Source organism: Pyxicephalus adspersus, chromosome 8 (assembly GCF_032062135.1).
Source record: "Pyxicephalus adspersus chromosome 8, UCB_Pads_2.0, whole genome shotgun sequence".
Classification (NCBI taxonomy): domain Eukaryota; kingdom Metazoa; phylum Chordata; class Amphibia; order Anura; family Pyxicephalidae; genus Pyxicephalus; species Pyxicephalus adspersus.
Genome location: NC_092865.1, coordinates 11,949,242 through 11,967,856, shown reverse-complemented (window position 1 = coordinate 11,967,856; position 18,615 = coordinate 11,949,242). Strand labels below are relative to the sequence as shown.

General features: G+C 40.4%; 1 protein-coding gene across 1 annotated transcript; it reads left to right on the top strand.

Annotated features, from left to right (window-relative positions):
* Positions 1–2,169: 2,169 nt before the first annotated feature.
* LOC140336183 (uncharacterized) lies at positions 2,170–5,901 on the top strand. The gene is made up of 3 exons (XM_072419195.1): positions 2,170–2,606; positions 2,900–2,990; positions 4,629–5,901. Exons 1-3 carry the CDS (start codon positions 2,423–2,425, stop codon positions 5,449–5,451), a joined length of 1,098 nt encoding a protein of 365 aa, XP_072275296.1. The 5' UTR covers positions 2,170–2,422; the 3' UTR covers positions 5,452–5,901.
* The last annotated feature ends 12,714 nt before the right edge of the window (positions 5,902–18,615 follow it).

Below are 18,615 nucleotides of genomic sequence, written 5' to 3'. Positions count from 1 at the left end.
CAAGAATACATAAATAAATGAAAAATACTGAAAATGCGATAATTCGGTATACTGTATAATATATTTTTCTAAAACACCTCCCTAGTGTCCGTCACATACCTATAGACAAAACCACACAAATATATTTTCTATTATTTTGTACTGGATTGGATACAGGACTTTGTATTCAATCCAATACAAAATGAGAACAAAATTCAAACTCTCATTATGTATTGGATTGAATACGAACTCCTGTATCCAATCCAATACAAAATGAGAGTTTGAATTTACAAATTACATACTTTGTATTTATTTTGAATTATTTTGTATTGGATTGGATACAGGAGTTTGTATTCAATCCAATACAAAATGTGTTTGAATGACTTTCAGTTTGAATTTCCCGCACACGCGCCGACGTCATCGTACGCGCCGATGTACACGCATGGAGGGAGAAGAAGCTGGCCGGCTTCCTCTTCCCGGAGAGGACACCCGACGCTGGAGGATGACGCTGGAACACGACGATGGATGATTGCAGCGGGACCAGGTAAGTGATCGATAAACCCGAACTTTTCTCACTGTATTTTCATACAGTGAGAAAAGTTTGGGTTTATCGATAATGGTAACTTTTTGAAGCCTGTACCAATGTCGGGCTTATCGCTCAGGTGGTTAATGTAAGGCAAAAATTCTGTTTGTTTCAACTGCAACATTCTTTTTTTTTTTTAAAAAAAAGGGTGCAGCACTGCCCACTTTATTCTTGATACGCGGAAGGAGCCCTTTCACCAGAAGGAAAAAGTATTGCACATGCGTGCGATCGACAAGTTTTTTTCCCAAACTACATCACTCGATCTCGCACCTGCGTTGGGTGGCTTAGGAAAAAGAAAAAAGGAGATGGCAGCGCCTGGCGCTGGCCCAAAGAGGTGGGGTTAACACAGGAAAACATAGGTAAGCGTGTTAATTGATTTCAATGAGGGCGTTTTTCCACGGTTTTTTGGCATTTTTCAGGTAACAAAGCTGGAAAACACGTAATAGAAGTTTTCCAGCAGTTTAAAGGCAAGCTTTAAAAAGTGCATAAAAACACATATAAACGCGGTAGGAATGTCTACATGCATTTTTAAAACTGTCTGTGTAGACCCAGCTCTAAAGCCTCAGGTTAAACGCTGGGGAAACAGTCCGTATAGACCTAGTTTATGTGAGTTTTTATACAAGCGTTTAAAAGCAAGCCTAAAAACGCCTATAAAAGCCCATATTGCTTTTATTGAGTTTGTAAGAGTTTCTAGGCTTTTAAAGCAGGCATTTAAAACTTTTATAAAAACCTGTAAACTCATCCATTTGTTTTCAATGGAGGCAGTTTTTAAAAGCTTATAAACTCTTGTAAACGCATGCTAAGGCTCAAGCTGCGTACACACTTCCAATAATTATGGTTGGAAACAAACGACGAACGACCGATCAGCCGAAAATCGCTCACAAAAAGCTGACCAACAACGCCGAGGAACGAGGATTGAACGACCGTCACGGCGGATCTGATTGGCCGACAATCTATCGTGTGTACGGTCATTCGGTGATCGTGCATGTTTCTGCAATGCACTTTCTCCTTTACATGTCACTTCCTGCATCGTTAAAATGATCGAATCTAACGTGTGTACACTATTGGTGGATTATATTTGAACGATTGTATCATTACACCATGTACAGAATTGTGCACAATACAATCATTCCAATATAATTGTACATAATCGTTGATCGGTTGTAATCATTGGTTTTTGTTTTTTTAATTATTGGATGTGGAAGTGTACCTAGCGGACGTCTAAACGGACGTTTTCTCCAGCATTTAACCTCAGGCTTTTAAAGCCCATGGTTAAAATCCCCATGCATTCCAATGGGCTAATCTACACCAGGACGTTTCCTTGAGCTTTATCTTAAACGTTACTTACAACGTTAAAAACAATAAAAATGCTGGGTTAAAGCTGAAAAACGCCCACAAACGCAAGAAAACCATTGACTTCAATGGGACGTTTTCCTGTGTTTTTAAGCACTTAAAACGTAAACGCGTTCTAAACACGTGGCAAGCTTTAAAACGCTAATAAAAGTGTTTAAAAGCATATAAATAGGAATGTTTGGATGTGTTTTTAAAAACTCCATGTAGACCTAGCCTAAATCTTCTTTGATTTCAATGGAATTGTTTACGTGAGTTTACAAGCAGTTAAAATTTTAAATGTTGCAAGAAGTGTTAGATTAGCCCATTGGAATGCATGGGAATTTCAAACATGGGTTTTTAAACGCTCAGGTTTAACGCTGGGGAAAACGTCCGTGTAGACTAAGCCTGTCTTTAAAACAAACAATTGGAGGGTTTGTGTGCAGGTTTGTGGGCAGTTCCATTACAAGAAGCTCCCATAATCCCTGTGTTCTCATTTCTATCCTTCCTGCTTCTTGTGAGTACACCACCATGGCCAGGAAATATTCAGACACAGAGAAACTCATCCAGGCAGTGAAGGAGCGGCCCTGTTTGTATGATCACACAGATGGGGACTATGCAGATACACACAAAAAGGAACAAGCATGGCATGAAGTGTGCACAATATTGGACCATGCATATGATACTAGGACCTTAGAGGAGCAGGAAGATTTTGGTATGTATTACTTGACTCAATGTTAGATGTCTTGTGGCTCTCTTTCCTGTGCCATGCATGATCCATTGCATGTGTTATTCTGTTACAATGAATGCATGGCACCTGTGAAATATGTCTAGCATCGTGTTTGCTTTTGGTTCTATTGTTTGCAGCTCCACATGGTGTCATTATGATTTCTATGTAGTCACTGTCTGCAGCTTCACTTTGCAGGGTTTGAATTTGTGTATACTGTAAGTTTGTATGTGTACTGTTACATTCATATAGCATGATTTATCCCCTTCTTTTTTTTTCAGTTAAAGAAACTAAAACTCGGTGGAAGTCCCTGCGTGACCAGTTTATTGAGGATCTGAGAAAGATAAAGCAAAAAAATAGGGAGATGCAGCTGTAAGTATTCATCTCATGATCTTGTTTGCAAAATGTTTTTATTTGTGGAAATGACAACTTGCAATGTATCCATGTATGTGCGCCACAATACCACCTTTCTTTCCTACCACCTTTATATACGTTTTTATGCACTTTTACAAGCGTTTTATAGCTTGACTTTAAAACGCTAAAAACCTTTTATAAACGCCTATGACATGTTTTACCGCATCTATAAAAGTTTTACTTTTAACTCTTTCAGGGAATGAATACGAGGGTACATAAAACCCCTTACTCATTTCCTGAAAGGATTAAAATATGTGTAAAAAAAATTGGACAAGGCTTTAATGGTAAATTATTTTATTAAATGTGTGTGTTTGTGTAACTAAACTTTTTTTTTTTTTTTTTTTACATGTTATCCCAATGACAGAATGATTCCCACAGCTGCAATCATGACATCAGCACAGCCCTGGGACTCCTCCTGACAGGGAGGGATCCCCGGGCACTAGGGGTTAAATGAGGACAAGACTCTCCATTTACCTCCAGTGCTCTGTGATTGGCTGAGAAATAGGAAACCCTGATGACAGCTCAAGCATCCTCAGGATTTCTCTTTCCTCAGCCAATCAGGGAGCAGAGCAATCAGCGGTGCTCTGCTGTGCTGACAGCTCCCCTCCCCTGATTGTTCCCCCAGCCCTAGAGGAGCTGTGACATGTTCTGTATCTGTAACACATACTACAGCTCCTCTAGGGCTGCGGGACCAATCAGGGGAGCAGAGCTGTCAGCATAGCAGAGCTCCACTGATTGCTCTGCTCCCTGATTGGCTGAGGAAAGGGAAAACCTGATGATGCTTGAGCTGTCATCAGGGTTTCCTATTTCTCAGCCAATCACAGAGCACTAGAGATGAATGAGCACAAGTCTCCTCATTCAAGTACAGTGCTGAATGGCTGAGAAACGGAAAACCTCAGCCAATCACAGAGCACTAGAAGTGAATAGGGAGCCTTGTCCTCATTTAACCCCTAGTGCCCAGGAGGAGGCCCATGGCTGTGCTCATATCATGATTGCAGCCCTGGGAATCATCCTGTCATTGGGATAACATGTAAAAAAACGTTTAGTTACACAAAGCACACACATTTAATAAAATACTTTAACACTAAACCCTTATCCTATTTTTTTCACATATTTTAACCCTTTCAGGGAATGAGTGAGGGGTTTTATGTTCCCCTGTACTGGGAGATCTGGGAGTCTCCTTTTAAAGGGGGCTTTCAGATTCCAAAGTCCTGCTAAAAACCCTTATAAAAGCCCCCATTTTTTTCAATGGAAGCTTTCATAAAAAGCTTAAAAACACTTGTAAAAGCCTCAATTGAGTTCAGTGGGAGCGTTTTCAAGCATTTTCCCGCGTTTACCCTGCGCTTTAATTTTTTAAACGTTGCAAGCAATGTTTAAGATACAGCTCAAAAATGTGCCTGAAGGTAATGTTTAAAGCTCCAAAACGTGCATGAAGGAAACGTCCTGGTGTAGATTAGCCCATTGGAATGCATGGGGACTTCAGACATGGGCTTTAAAAGCCTCAGGTTAAACACTGGGGAAACAGTCTATGTAGACTTAGCCTTATGTATGTTCGGTCATTAATTTGTCAAACTAATTGCTCTTTTTCCCCCATAGAACTTCTAGAAGTGTTGAAGCGGCAGAAGAGTCATCTTCTGAAAGTGAAAGTGGAGAGCAGGATCTGGCCCTTCAAACATTGCCAGGACCACCAATCAATAAGCCTGTTCCACGTCCCCCTTCAGCTGCTCAGAAAAGAAAATCCAAAAAGAAAACACTAGGCAATCTCAAACTGTATTGTAGAATATTCCAAATGGTGTCAACTATCCAGCAGCAAATGATAGCGCAGCAGCGTCCTCCTCCTCTCCCTCTCCCTCTTCCTAAACTAAACCTACATGATGACATTTCTGGGTTTTGCCATTCGATTTATGGGGACCTTAAGTCCGTGCACAGAGATTGCCTTTTCCAGTGTAAAATGGATATAATGTTAGCAATTCAAAAGGCGATGGTCCGGAGTGCAGAAACGTGTAAGACAGCAGCTGGATCGCAAGGGTATGAAAACTACCCTCAACCCCAGCCTTACCCACAACATCCCCCATTTCCCAATCCCAGCCCTATGCATCCACTTCAAAGTGGACCATCCACATTCCAACCCCTCCAAAATCAACAGCACCCAGTTCTTCAGCACCAAAATTCCCAACAGCACCATGTTCCCACATCTCCAAGCTCAAGGAGCCCTTCCAGCTGTGGCACCCTTAACCCAATTCATTCCCCCATTCCCTCTTCATCTATGTACCCTCCCCCACAAACTGCTTCTCAACCCCAAAATTCAAATACAGCCCAGCACCAACCAAAAGTTCCTTGCCTAAGTGATTTGTCCCAGGCTGCTCTGGAGGACGGCAATTCGAACACCACAGCACCTGCAAACCCAAATATTTATTAGGCTTAGGGTTGTTTTAAATATTTTTTTTTTATATTTTCCCCCTTAAGGCTTAGTCTACACAGACTGTTTCACCATGCATTACAATGGGTTATTCTACACCAGGACGTTTCCTTGAGGCACGTTTATAACATTTATCTTAAAAGTTGCTTGCAACATTTAAAAAATTTAAACGTTTTTGAGCAAATATGCAGATTAGTTAAAACATGGGAAACCGCGGCATAGGCATTTTCCAGCATTTTAAGGGCAAGCCTTAAAACTCTAATAAAAGTGCATATAAACGCAATAGGAACGATTACATGCGTTTTTAAAAAATGTCCATGTAGACCCAGCCTTAAGGTAATAACATGTTAGTGTTGTTATTTACATGTTGTTTAAAATATTATTCTTTTGTTATTGTTTGCATTTTCCAAATTTGTTTAATAAAAGTAATAAAGTGTTTTTGTTTCTAAACCCTTAGTATTTTATTAACCAAAATTTATTTTAAAAACCAGTGTTAACAAGATTCCCAGTGTTTTTAGGCAAGCTTTAAAATGCTTGTAAAAAAGTTGATAGAAATAGCCTGTGTCGGCCCAACTTTAGGCCATGTTCAGACCTGCGTTAGAAAAACCCGGCCTTTACTGCATCCACCTGCCTGCTGTGCAGAGCTCTGCGTCTGGGAAGGATTGCAGGCTAAAACGCTGCGTTATACAGACACTTGTACAGGCGTCTGCAAAGGTTTAACAGATCTGTCTTTGGGCATTTCCAAAGACTCCTTTTTTAGCTTTATTTAAACAGGAAGTTGCTAGTGGTGGTAAAAGGAATGTGATACTGCGCCTTTCTTCTTGTACTCATTCCCAGGGTGTTGGTGGGCAGACATCTGGTGACCCACTTATTAAAGGAGTGCAAATGCACCTGGCTGCCTTTTTAACTGCATCTGAGCTAATAATGCACCTGGCTGCTCTTTGTTTTTCATTTGGCCTACCAATGCACCTGGCTGCCTTTCTAGCAACATGTGGGTTACCAATGCACCTGGCTGCTCTTTGTTTTTTGTTTGGCCTACCAATGCACCTGGCTGCTCCCTGGTCCTCATATGGCTTACCAATGCACCTGGCGGTGTTTCTTTTATTTTTTGTTTGGTTTTTAATTTTAGTTGCAAGCAGACAAAATACAATAAAGAATGCAATGTTACCAAACATCATGATAAGTGATATCATAGATTTAAAAAAATCTAAACTGAAAAAAAAACTGTATAAACATTGATTTTATTATTGCACAGTGTATCCCCATCTATAGGATTATGTTATTGCTTTTTCATTTTTAACAAGAAAGAACAAAAAGAAAAAACAAATGGGGAGATAGTAACTAGGAGTGCAGGGGAAACATTGGGGGAGAGGAGTTGTGGGCATAGAGAGGGGAGGAGGGGAAGGTGGTAGTATTGTTACTTGCTCAATATTTCTTTTACATCTTCTGACAAATCATTATTGTGACCCGGAGGTGATGTGGAAGAGGCATGTCCCCTTAAAGAGTTCTAAAACTCAAAATTTTTACTTTACATAAAAGGGTAGGCAACCCTTTAATTCTTGATCGCCTAGCCATCTCAAGCATGTGCAGAAGGAGCCCTTTCATCAATAGGGAAAAATCTTACGCATGTACAGTGAGATCGGCAAGTTTTTCCCCAATCTTCGTAACCCAATTTCGCCCCACGCAGTGCGAGATCGGGTAACATAAGAAGAAGAACACGGATGAAGAACGGAGAAGATAGTGACACCTGGCGCTCCCTCTGCACCACGCCAAAGACAGATACTGGGACGACGTTGGAAGAAACATCCTGACGGATAGAGTGATCTGCGAGATTGAAGGTCTGATTTTTTTTTTGTTTTGGGTTTACTTCCACTTTAATGGCATAATCATCTGAGTATTTGTATTGAAACCAGGTTTGATTAAATTTCTCTGAGCGGTTGTGTGTGGCTATCAGGACTTCCATTATTCCATTATTTAATTTACCCGACCTATCCAATGGTGTATGGGAGGAGGGGTGGATTGTTTCCTAAAAGCCGGTATATAGGCTTTTGCTGCGTTAAGTAAAATATGCAGTAGAGATTTGTTTTATCTCTTCTTGTACCATGGTGGTCCCCATGTCAATGCTCAGTAAATTACGTATATTTTCCGATACTTTTGACCAAAATGGCGGAGGGCTGGACAGCTCCAAAATATGTGAAGCATAGTGCCTGGTTCTTGCATTTTGCATCTGTGGGAATAACATGTCTGTGGGAATATTTTACCTAAAATTGTTGAAGTCCTAAAAGTGAGGATTTTATAGTTTGTTTCTTGGTATCTGTTGCTAATTGAAGCTTTGTGACTATTATGTAGAATTGTTTTAGTCATTTTTGATGACAATTCTATTCGAAGTTCCCACCTAGCGATAAACGGTGGATTTGCAGGGTGTATTTCTGCCAGTAGTATATAGTATGCACTCAAAACCTTTTCTCGTGCAGGGTCGGAGGACCGGCATATGTTTCTAGTAATGACAGGGGGCGTTGAAATTGTGATAAGGAAGGTAAGGAACGTACAAAGTGATTAAGTTGTATAGACCGCCAAAAACATAAGGGGGTAATGAGTGTTCAGCTTGCAAATCAGCAACAGATACCCACCCCATTGAAGAAGAAAAATAATGAGCTCTACACATTTTCTGCTCTGCCTATTTTTTAAAAACAGCTGGCTGCCTTTCTAGCAACATCTGAGCTACCAATGCACCTGGCTGCTCTTTTGTCCTCATCTGGCCTACCAATGCACCAGTGCTCAGAGAATTCAGCCTGCATACCATTGTTTCTGAGCCCTCAGTATTTTGTTAAATCTAACCAAAATTTTCTTTGAAAAATCGCCACCCCAAAAAAAGTTCTGGCTGTAGACCTTCCTGGATAGGAAATAGGGCAGTAAGCGGGTGTAAACCACTCTCCGGTCCATAAAATGTCCCTTGTAATCTGGTTTTCACATAAAGGAAAGAGGGGAAGGATACAAGTTCAGCCCTCTTCCATTTTGTTTAAACCAGATCAGCCTTCCCCCAATTGTGGCATGGCCATTGTTGTGGGGGTCTGCAGGTTGGGTGACTTATTTGGGATCTGGAAGCCCCCTTTACCAAGGGACCCCATGATGTATTTCACCCCACCCTGGGGAATGAGAACAGAGTTACATAATACCTCTTACTCATTCCCAGAAAGGGTTAAATATACCTATAAATAATGGGACCACACTTTAATGTCACAATTATTTTTAATATATGTATGTGATTTGTGTATACATACTTACCTTTTATTATAATTATTATTATTACCCGACCTTGTAAGGATGATTCCCACTGCTGCACACTGACATAAGCACGAGGGACTCCAGGCAGCATGGGATTCGCAGGCACCAGAGGACAAATGTCCCCAATCACCTTTGGTGCTGATTGGCTGAAATCAGCTAATTAAGGGTGAGGGTGTGTGGGGACACTACTCCCAGTGGCCCTAGTAGAGCATTTGCACGTGTTCTGCACCCATGAGGGTGAGACATGGACATGGAAGTTTCCCATTAATGAATGAGTCAGGGAATATCTGATTCTCTGTTTTATAAATAGTTCCTCATCTGGGCTACCAATACACCTGGCTGCCTTTCTAACCACATTTGGGCTAGCAATGCTCCTTGCTGCCCTTTGTTCCTCAGCTAGGCTACCAATGCACCTGGCTGCCTTTCTAACGTATTTGGGCTACCAGTGCACCTGGTTGCTTTTCTAGCCAAATCAGGGCTACAGATGCACCTGGCTACCTTTTTTCCTAAACTAGGGTACCAATGCACCTGGCTGCCTTTCTAGCCACATCGGGGCTAACAATGCACCTGGATGCTCTTTGTTCCCCCTCTGTGGGGACACTACTCCTAGTGGCCCTAGTGGAGCATTCACACGTGTTCTGCACCCATGTGGGTGCAAATCAATTACTGTCCATGTCCATATGAACATGGAAGATTCCCACCAGGGAATGAGTCAGGGAATATCTGATTTTGTTTTATAAATAGAGCCCTATGTGGAATTGACTGTTTTTATACTTTGTAATTTCTCTTCTAAAATTTATTCCATTTTGGCTATGAATCAGCCTCCACGTTGGAGTAATTGTGGACAAAATGTACATAAAGAAAACGAAGCCAAAATCAACCAATCACCATCCAGGATTATAGATATCCTGGTTGGTTGCAGATTTTTGGCCAATGAGGAAACCTTACAGGTCTAAATATTTGTCATATTTAAACATTAACACAAAAAAAGCATGTTCCAAATTATAAAACTTTATTCTGGGTTTGAACATTGACAAGCACATTAATAAATTAACCAACAAAATTGTAAAAACAGGGCAAATAATATAAAAATTTTCCATTTATTTGTCAGAATGCCAAATCCAGGCTGCAATGTGTGCCCGACCAGTAATAAAGTCCTTTCCTGTCTGGTTAGGACCTCTCTTGGCTTTAGAAGGTTTGGGCCAGAGGTAAAGCCTCGTCTGCCACCAATACAAAGGGCATTGCCTCACTACCATCTACAATGGGTTGGGTGGGGGTATGTCCATCTGACCATCGAGAAACCGTTCACCCATAACTGATCTCCTGACAATAGTGGAGTCACCGGAACTCCCATAGGAACCCACATCCATTGCCACAAAGTTATATTCACTGTCCATGATAGTTATAGGGACTAAAGAATTTTTTAAAGTTAAAATATTTGGAGCCGTTTTGTGGTGGCATTTGCTTACCATCCAGTGCTCCAATGGAGTTTTGAAAGTTGTAATTGGTGAGGAATTTCAGGCTGATGTTTCACCCCTACTGCCTCGTGGGCGTAGGCATGACTTGATCCTTGAATACCGCCCAAATGACCTTCCAGAATTTGTGGACCACTTTAGCAATGGTCGCCTTGCCCATGTAAAAGGTGTAATGCAGGGAAGCAAAACTTTCACTAGTAGCCTGAAACCTAAAAACTCGTAAAACAAAAAATAAAAATAATTGTCATTGCGAATGTCAATGCAAGGCCACTGCTACTAGCACATGTAGATTGTACTCAACAGCTGACGTACTTCTGCAGCAAGAGGGGCCACATGGTGGTAGTGTGGTGGGAAAGAAAAGGCCGAAATATTTCCATCAAATGTTGCTAAATACATTCCACTGAAATTAAAGAATTTATCTGGGTACTGGCATACATCACATAGGATACCCAAGCCACTGGGAGAATGAAGGCATTGGGCCTATATGGGTACTTACAGAAATCAGTGCCCATGGGTTAAAATTATTTGCAAATCTACCAACTACCAAGCTTTAAAACGCTTGTAAAAAGCATATGAATGAGGTAGACACGTTTATATGTGTTGATAGAAATAGTTTGTGTAGGCCCGGCCTTAGGCTATGTTCAGACCTGTGTTAGAAAAAACTCAGCCTAGGCTTAGTCTACACGGACGTTTTCCCCAGGGTTTAACCTGAGGCTTGACAATGTTTGAAATTCAGTTTGAAATGACAATGTTTGAAATCCCCATGCATTCCAATGGGATAATCTACACCAGGACGTTTCCTTGAGGCACGTTTCTGAGCGTTATCTATACCGCTGCTTGCAATGTTTAAAAAATTAAACCGCGGGGTTAACACTGGAAAACGCGGGTAAACGCTTCCATTGAAGTGGGGTGTTTTCCCACCTTTTTCGGCATTTTTGAATGCTTATAAGCACTTGAACAGTAATACGCGGGAAAAAGCAGTATAGACGTTTTCCAGTGTTTTAAGGCAAGCTTTAAACTGCTAATAAAAGTTTGCAATGGCTCCTTTTTTTAGCTTTTATTTAAACAGGAAGTTGAGCTGGTGACAGTAAAAGGAATGATTTTACTGCTCATTACTTCCTCTACTCGTTCCCAGGGTGATGGTGGGAAGACATCTGGTGACCCACCTATTAAAGGGGTGCAGAAGCACCTGGCTGCCTTTCTAATCATGCTTTGGCTAGCAATGCACCTAGTTGCCTTATTAGCTACATCAGGGCTACCAATGCACCTGGCTGCTCTTTGATCCTCATCAGGGCTAGCAATGCAGCTGGCTGCCCTTCTAACCACATGTGGGTTACCAGTGCACCTGGCTGCTTTGTTTTTAATTTGGCCTACCAATGCATGTCCTCATATGGCTTACCAATGCACCTGGATGCCTTTCTAATCACATCGTAGCTACTAATGCACCTTTTTTATCTGACCTACCAATACATCTGGCTGTCTTTCTAACCCCATCTGGACTAGCAATGCACCTGGCGGCCTTTTGTACCTCATCTGGGCTACCAATGCACCTGCCTGCCTTTCTAAACACATCAGGACTACCAATACACCTGACTGCCCTTTGTTCCTAAACTGGGTGACCAATGCATCTGGCTGCTCTTTGTTTCTCATCTGGGCTACCAATACACCTGGCTGCTTTTTGTTTTTCATCTGGCCTACCAATGCACCTAGCTGCTCTTTGTTCCTCATCTTGGCTACCAATACACCTGGCTGCCTTTCTAACCACATTTGGGCTAGCAATGCACCTGGGTGCCCTTTGTTCCTCAGCTAGGCTACCAATACACCTAGCTGCCTTTCCAGCCAAATCAGGGCTACAAATGCACCTGGCTGTTATTTGTTCCTCATCTGGGTTACCATTACACCTGGCTGCCTTACTAACCACACCTGGGCTGGCAATTCAGCTAGCAGTAAAGACTGAATGAAATACTGAAGACTGTTCACATAATGAAAGACATATGTAAGCGCCAGATTGACTCATTGGAGCTTGAACTAGGCTATGGACTCCTTTCTTGCCACCAAGTGCTAGACCTGCCATCATGCACCAACGCTACCAGGTGCGATGGGATGGAATCACATGCTGACATATACCCAGAAGTTATTCACATTCCCAGTGGCTAAACAGAAAGTTAGAATGGTGAAAGAAAGGTAAGTATTGTCTCTTGGGGGAGGGGAGGATTAAATTACGCTTTTCATTTATCCATGCAAGGCAATTAAAAGGTTCCTTGTATAGGGAAAGCTGGCTTTTTTGAGCTTTCACAGTTTTTTAATGAGATTATGTCACCATATGGCCAGGTTTATGGTTACATGACCAGATCCGTGCGGGATCATTGAACCCTGAAGCTGGTTTGAACCTGCCCTAAAAATAAAAAACTGTGAGCAGGCAGGTTCTTTATTACAGAAGAGACAGGTGACAAACTTACCTGCCCGTTTTTTTCTGAAACACACATGAGCTGCTCATGCACAGCTCAGTACACAAGTATCTAGCACACTCTGTCTGGGAATAACTTAACTCCTGCGCACATGCAGGAACCTAAACCTGGAAGAAGACTAGGTGAAGATGGTGGCAAGGATAGGGCAATGTCCTGAAAATTGTGAATAGGCAGAATTTACTTTACTGCAGGCAGGGACTTTGCCTGCTCCATCTGCAACAAAGAACCTGCCTGCTTCCATTTTTTTTAATTTTTAGGGAAATAAAAGGCAGACTGTTTAATGTTCAGTTGTGCTTTAAAGAGCACATATTTTGCATGAAAATTATTTTCAATTTCTCTCAAAAAAATTTTCCCTAAGCAGATAGATTTTTAGTTAAATTTTAAGGCAATCCGACACAATAAAATCATTTTTTTTGGAAACTATAAAAGAAGATTATGTTGGCACTATATAAATATTGTTATTATTATTCTATTATTCGGCCAGATTGACTCTTATTCTAATAATAATATTAATAAAAGATGAGGTAGTCGAAAAATATCAAATATGTCAGGCCTTAAAACTGAAAAAATAGCACATCTCAATTTAAAGATAACAGTAACAGTGTACACAGAAATATCCAATCTGGGTTGTGTGGTTGCCAAATACTCATGTACATGCTACCTAGGTGTGTATATTTTCACATATGTGCATATGTAGAGGAACCAGGGACCTTTGGACATTTTTAGGCATATTACATTTTTTCAGTACTTGTAAATATTCATTTGTATACCTAACTTTGTTTACTTCGTTTTCACAGGGGGGTTGGAATGTGCCAAATTACATATTGTTATCTGTAGCCTTTGTGTCATCATAAAGCTACTCCTCCTATCTCCTTTTATTGTCTGTCTGCTTGATACATAAAGGGAATTAACACTGATATGGGAAAAGATTTGTGTGTTTTTATGAATGTATGCTTTCTTTAGAGAACAAGCCTATGAAGTGCTGGTTGGGTGAAGCCTTTATTCTCCAAAGTAATTGGAAAAAAAAAACTGTTGCTGCACCAGGTAAAAAATGTGTTAGCTGCGTCGGCCATTTAAAACTACATGTCCATCTAATGCAGCCTTTCTTGACCTTTTTAACATGGGGAAACCTTTGATATAATTTTTAGATCTTAGAACCCCTTCTATAAATATAATATTCACAGTTCACAATAGATTAGCGTTGTGGCCATTGGGAAGAATGTCACCCTTACAGATAGCCAAAAAGATTATAGGTGTCACTTAAAGTGATCTGAGAGGCCCAAATTGCTTATGTCTCAAGGAACCCCTAGCAACCTCTGTAGGAACCCGCGACAATCCTCGTTCAGCGGCGTAGTTGTGCACTTTTTTTGTTAACAATTATCGGACGATCGGCCGTTTTTCCGTTCGTTTGCAACGATAATTGTTGCACGTGTGTAGCAGCCTTACACTGATCTAATGCTTGGTATACACTTGCAACAACTGTACCCAAATGGTGATAGTTTTGGTAGGATGGCTATAAAACACAGGCTAGTCGGTTTCCCGCCAAGCAGCCTGTTCTATTCTGTTCAATGGACAAGTGTGAGGCAGCCCACTGTGTTGCAATTGCGATACATTTGTATAACAATAGCGTTTATTAGCATACACTCCAACATAGCAGATCACTGGACTTCCATGATGACAATGGTAAGACACATGTATCAAGACTAGATTTTTGCTGAAATTCTAATCTGTGGTGTAATATATATATATATATATATATATATATATATATATTATTGGCGTATTCTCCTAGGTAATCTTTTTCATTTTTAAGCAGATGTCATACCTAACCAGGTAACATTCACCAATGTTACTAAATTGCAATACTACAGCAAACATTCAATGTAAATGGTTTTACATTTACCTTTCAGTCCCTTTTTTTATCATAAATAGAAGATATTACCATATGAACATGTCAGCAAACAAGAATGGTTTGTTTATCCTATAAACAGCATTGTTTAGTCTGGTTTCCTTATTAAATAACAATAGAAGGTAGACACCTTCAGTCAATACATTGCTACCTTCAGCCATGTCATAGGATGTATTATTCCATCTCATTTACATTGTGTTATTCATTGATTAAATCAAAAACAAAAGGTGACTGGGTAACTTCTACAAGGGAGCATCTTCACCCCCCAGTGACATGACTCTGGTACTATAGGGACTGCAGATCATTTAAACAACAATTGCAAGGACTGTTATAGAATTACCAAAGTATTTTTTTTTTTTAGATTTAGATTGATTAGTAAAAGGTTAGAAGTTTTCCAAGTTCGATTGCTTTCTGCACCCCCTTTTGGGTTTTTCCCTGTCTCAAACTTTCTGATCACCAACATCAATTCAATCTTTCGAGAAGCCACAAAACTGGAATAGTGTGGAAAGTAAAATAAAAATAAAATACCAGGGGTTATAGCATTCCCTACCCTAATCCAAATTATAATTATAGTTACCGTATAATTCATGTATATATAAAATATTTATTTTTCAGATTCTAAATGAGTTCCATTTCGCTGTTTGACTATTTTTTCTTTACTATATATGAGCAGATGTTTGGCTAGCTGATGCTAGTCATTGAGTCAGTTGTTTATTTCCAGGATCCACCACAATCTTTGGTTAGATTTGTCTCACGGATGTTGGAGGCCCCATGCACAATGAAAGCTCTCTTTGTTTGCCTTGAAGATAATCCGCTATCAGTCATAAATTGAAAACATTCTCTTGTGATAATGACATAATTGTAAACCCAAAGGCTATGTACACACGTCAGAGGATTCTGGCCCGATATGAATAGTAGTGCTGGATACGAATGGTCATGCTCCTCTCTGACAACAATTTGACATGTGTACAGCGGTCACCTGACGTCATACATGAATCCATGAATGACCGATGAGGAACGACCGCTATAAAAGTCAAGGGAGTAGAGCACAGAGAGGTGCTGCTAGCTCGTTCTGCCTCCTACCCTCTCCTTAGAACAGAATGGGTGTTGTGTGTACAGCACTCATTCATTTATCTGTCACTGTCGCTGAAAACACAAAAAAATGTTTCCAGTAATGCAAACTCCAGGTGTGTATGCAGCCTTAGGCAATGTTCAGGCTGACAATATGATTGCGGTGAAGTTACGACTTGCTCAAAGAAACACTGCCTCTGGGGGGATGCTACATGTGCATCTACCTGCAACAGCTCAGTATAAACTATATAAGCATGGCAGTAAGTGGTTCAGTAGCGCTCACTGCTGTCTCTTGTGTTATCTGCAAATGCTGGTTCCTTAAAAACCAGAACTGAGGCATAAACAGCCAGCAAAGTTCCAGCTGCCAGGAGCCACACGGGACCCCTCTGCTTTAGATGCATATCTGAACCTTCCCTTAGATGAATATTTATTTCATGGCAGTGACTCCAAGGACTCTATTTATAAAACAGAGGATTTGACATTCCCTCATTCTCGGGAGGTAAAAAAGGATGCCATTGAAACACACATTTAATGCCAATGAATTAGCACAAGGGCCAAGCAGCTAGGATTTTTCAGGAGAGTGTGTTTGGTATCAATTAATTAATATGTCATTGTAGTTGGCCAATTTCCTATATACCTGGCCTGAGTGGTCTTTATTTCTTTACTAACACAATTGTCAGTGTCTATCATAACTCATTTAGCAACTCAGGGCTTTACATGCGCATACATGCACTAATGCCCTGTACAGGGGTGTAGTCGTAAAAAAAGAAAACTCCCTATTATATTGTAATAAAAGCCCATAGTACAATTCGATCCTCTAAACTAAATCTATGATTTAGATGAGCCTAATACAAGTTTAAAGAAGGAAAACATAACTTGTGTTATGTGTCTGGAGTATAATATATTTATATAATGTATAATATATTTATAATCCCCATATTTAAATGGTTTAAATGGTGCATGCAAGGTTTGTGTCGTTCGACGTATAGCACAGGAAGTGTAATACGTTTTTCCCATCAGCATGGCTTTTCCCGCTCTTTGGTGTCTCCAGCCATTGCCTGTTGTGCACCACCTCCATTCATTTAATTTGCATTTTGTTAGAAGTTTAAAACAAGAGAAAGCTCCTAGCTAGACACCCCCTGAGGACGTACTGTGCATACAAACTTGAGTTTCATTGAAATCTAGTGTACTCCCTGCCATAAATAAGGCGCTTGGTTTCAGCATTGTATATGGATATGTGGTGAGGGCTGGATTGATTTATTGGATAGGTAAATGTAATCGGTGGGATTAATAGTTCTTCTGGGCACATACATGCAGTTTGTGGATATTTATTGTTTGGTTTTATGTGAAGTAAAGCGAATGCATAAGTTTGAACACACCCATTAGATCAGTGTTTTACAATCAGGGACACCAGGGTTCCTCCCAAGGTTGCTAGAGTTCCATAAGCCATGAGCAATTTGAACTGACACTAATTAATATTTTTGGCTATTCTCTGGTTCTTTTAGGGGGTGAGATGAGACAGTGGATCCTAAATAAAAATATCTATTGTAGCAAAGAAAAATCAAATGCTTAGCAGTTAAAACACAGAGATTCCAACTAAAACAAAGAAATACATCAAGAAATACAGAATCACTCCTGTATATGAAGGATTAAGCTGTTATCTAATTGTATACTCATAAATCCATATAAGCATATATGTTCACAGTTAATGGGTAGGATAAAACATTTTTGGCACAAAAATTACGTTCACCATCTTAAATTTTTATTTGAGCTGGTTCTAACCACAAGGACCTCTTATCAGCCTTTAAGGCCATCCCCTGGTCAGTTTTCAGGGTCATCCCATTGACAGTTTCTTTTGCAGGTCTGCAAACCATTAACTGTTCTTCTAAAAGTATGCTATAGTTAAATGTATAACTTACACATTGGTACCCTAAAGTTTTCCCACAATCTGTGAGGGAGACTTTTTCCACTGATTACCACACTAATATACTGTGAGCTGTGGATATAATAATTATAGCCGGGGTTCCCTAAAAATCTGAAAGTTATTTCAAGGGTTCCCCCCATGTTAAAAAGATTAGGATCACTGCATTAATATTTGAACATGATCTCTGGGCACTAACGTTCAGTTCATTCAATTCTCTGCTTGTTACAGCTTTCATAGCTGCACCCCCCTCTTCCTTTAATAATGGCTGCATTAGCTGAATCAGGATTACAGTGGAAAAAGAAGAAGCAATGGAGATTCTACCATTCTATGGCCAACCTAAAACAATGCTGGCAGAGCCAGCAGGGTAGAGATCCTATGGTAAAGTACCTAACCCTGCCAATGTAAAAGGCTCAAAACTAGTCCTGGACACAAGGACTTCTCCTAGATAAACCTTGGTAGTCACCAAGGACTGGATTTTCATCAGAGGAGCCATAAGGCACACAACCAAAATATTACTTCATTACAACTAGTAGGTTGTGTTGACCATCAACACATGCCTTGGTGCCCCAAGTTACTTATTATTATCCAGAAGTCCATAGTCATATTACTGTCTCTCCAAGGGGCTCACAATCTAATATCTCTACCATAGTTATGTCATTATCACAGTCCAAGGCCAATTTTTGATGGAATCCAGTTAACCTAACTGCAAGTTTTGGGGATGTGGAAGGAATCCAAAGTACCCAGAGGAAACCCATGGAGAAACATACAAACTCCTTGCAGATAGTCTTGGCTGAGATTTGAACCTGGGACCCAGTGCTGTAAAAGCAAAAGTGCTGGCCGCTGAGCCAACCGTGCTTTTCACCCATTCTTATTTACCACCCAAAACGTGCCTTAAAAAAATATTAATGTTTATGGCAGGGTCCTCGCCTCCCCATATCACTGTCTGTCATTTGCAACCCGTATTTAAAGCATACCCAATCTCAGATCTTTTACTTTACATAAAAGAGTAGACAACCCTGTAAGTTAAAGTAA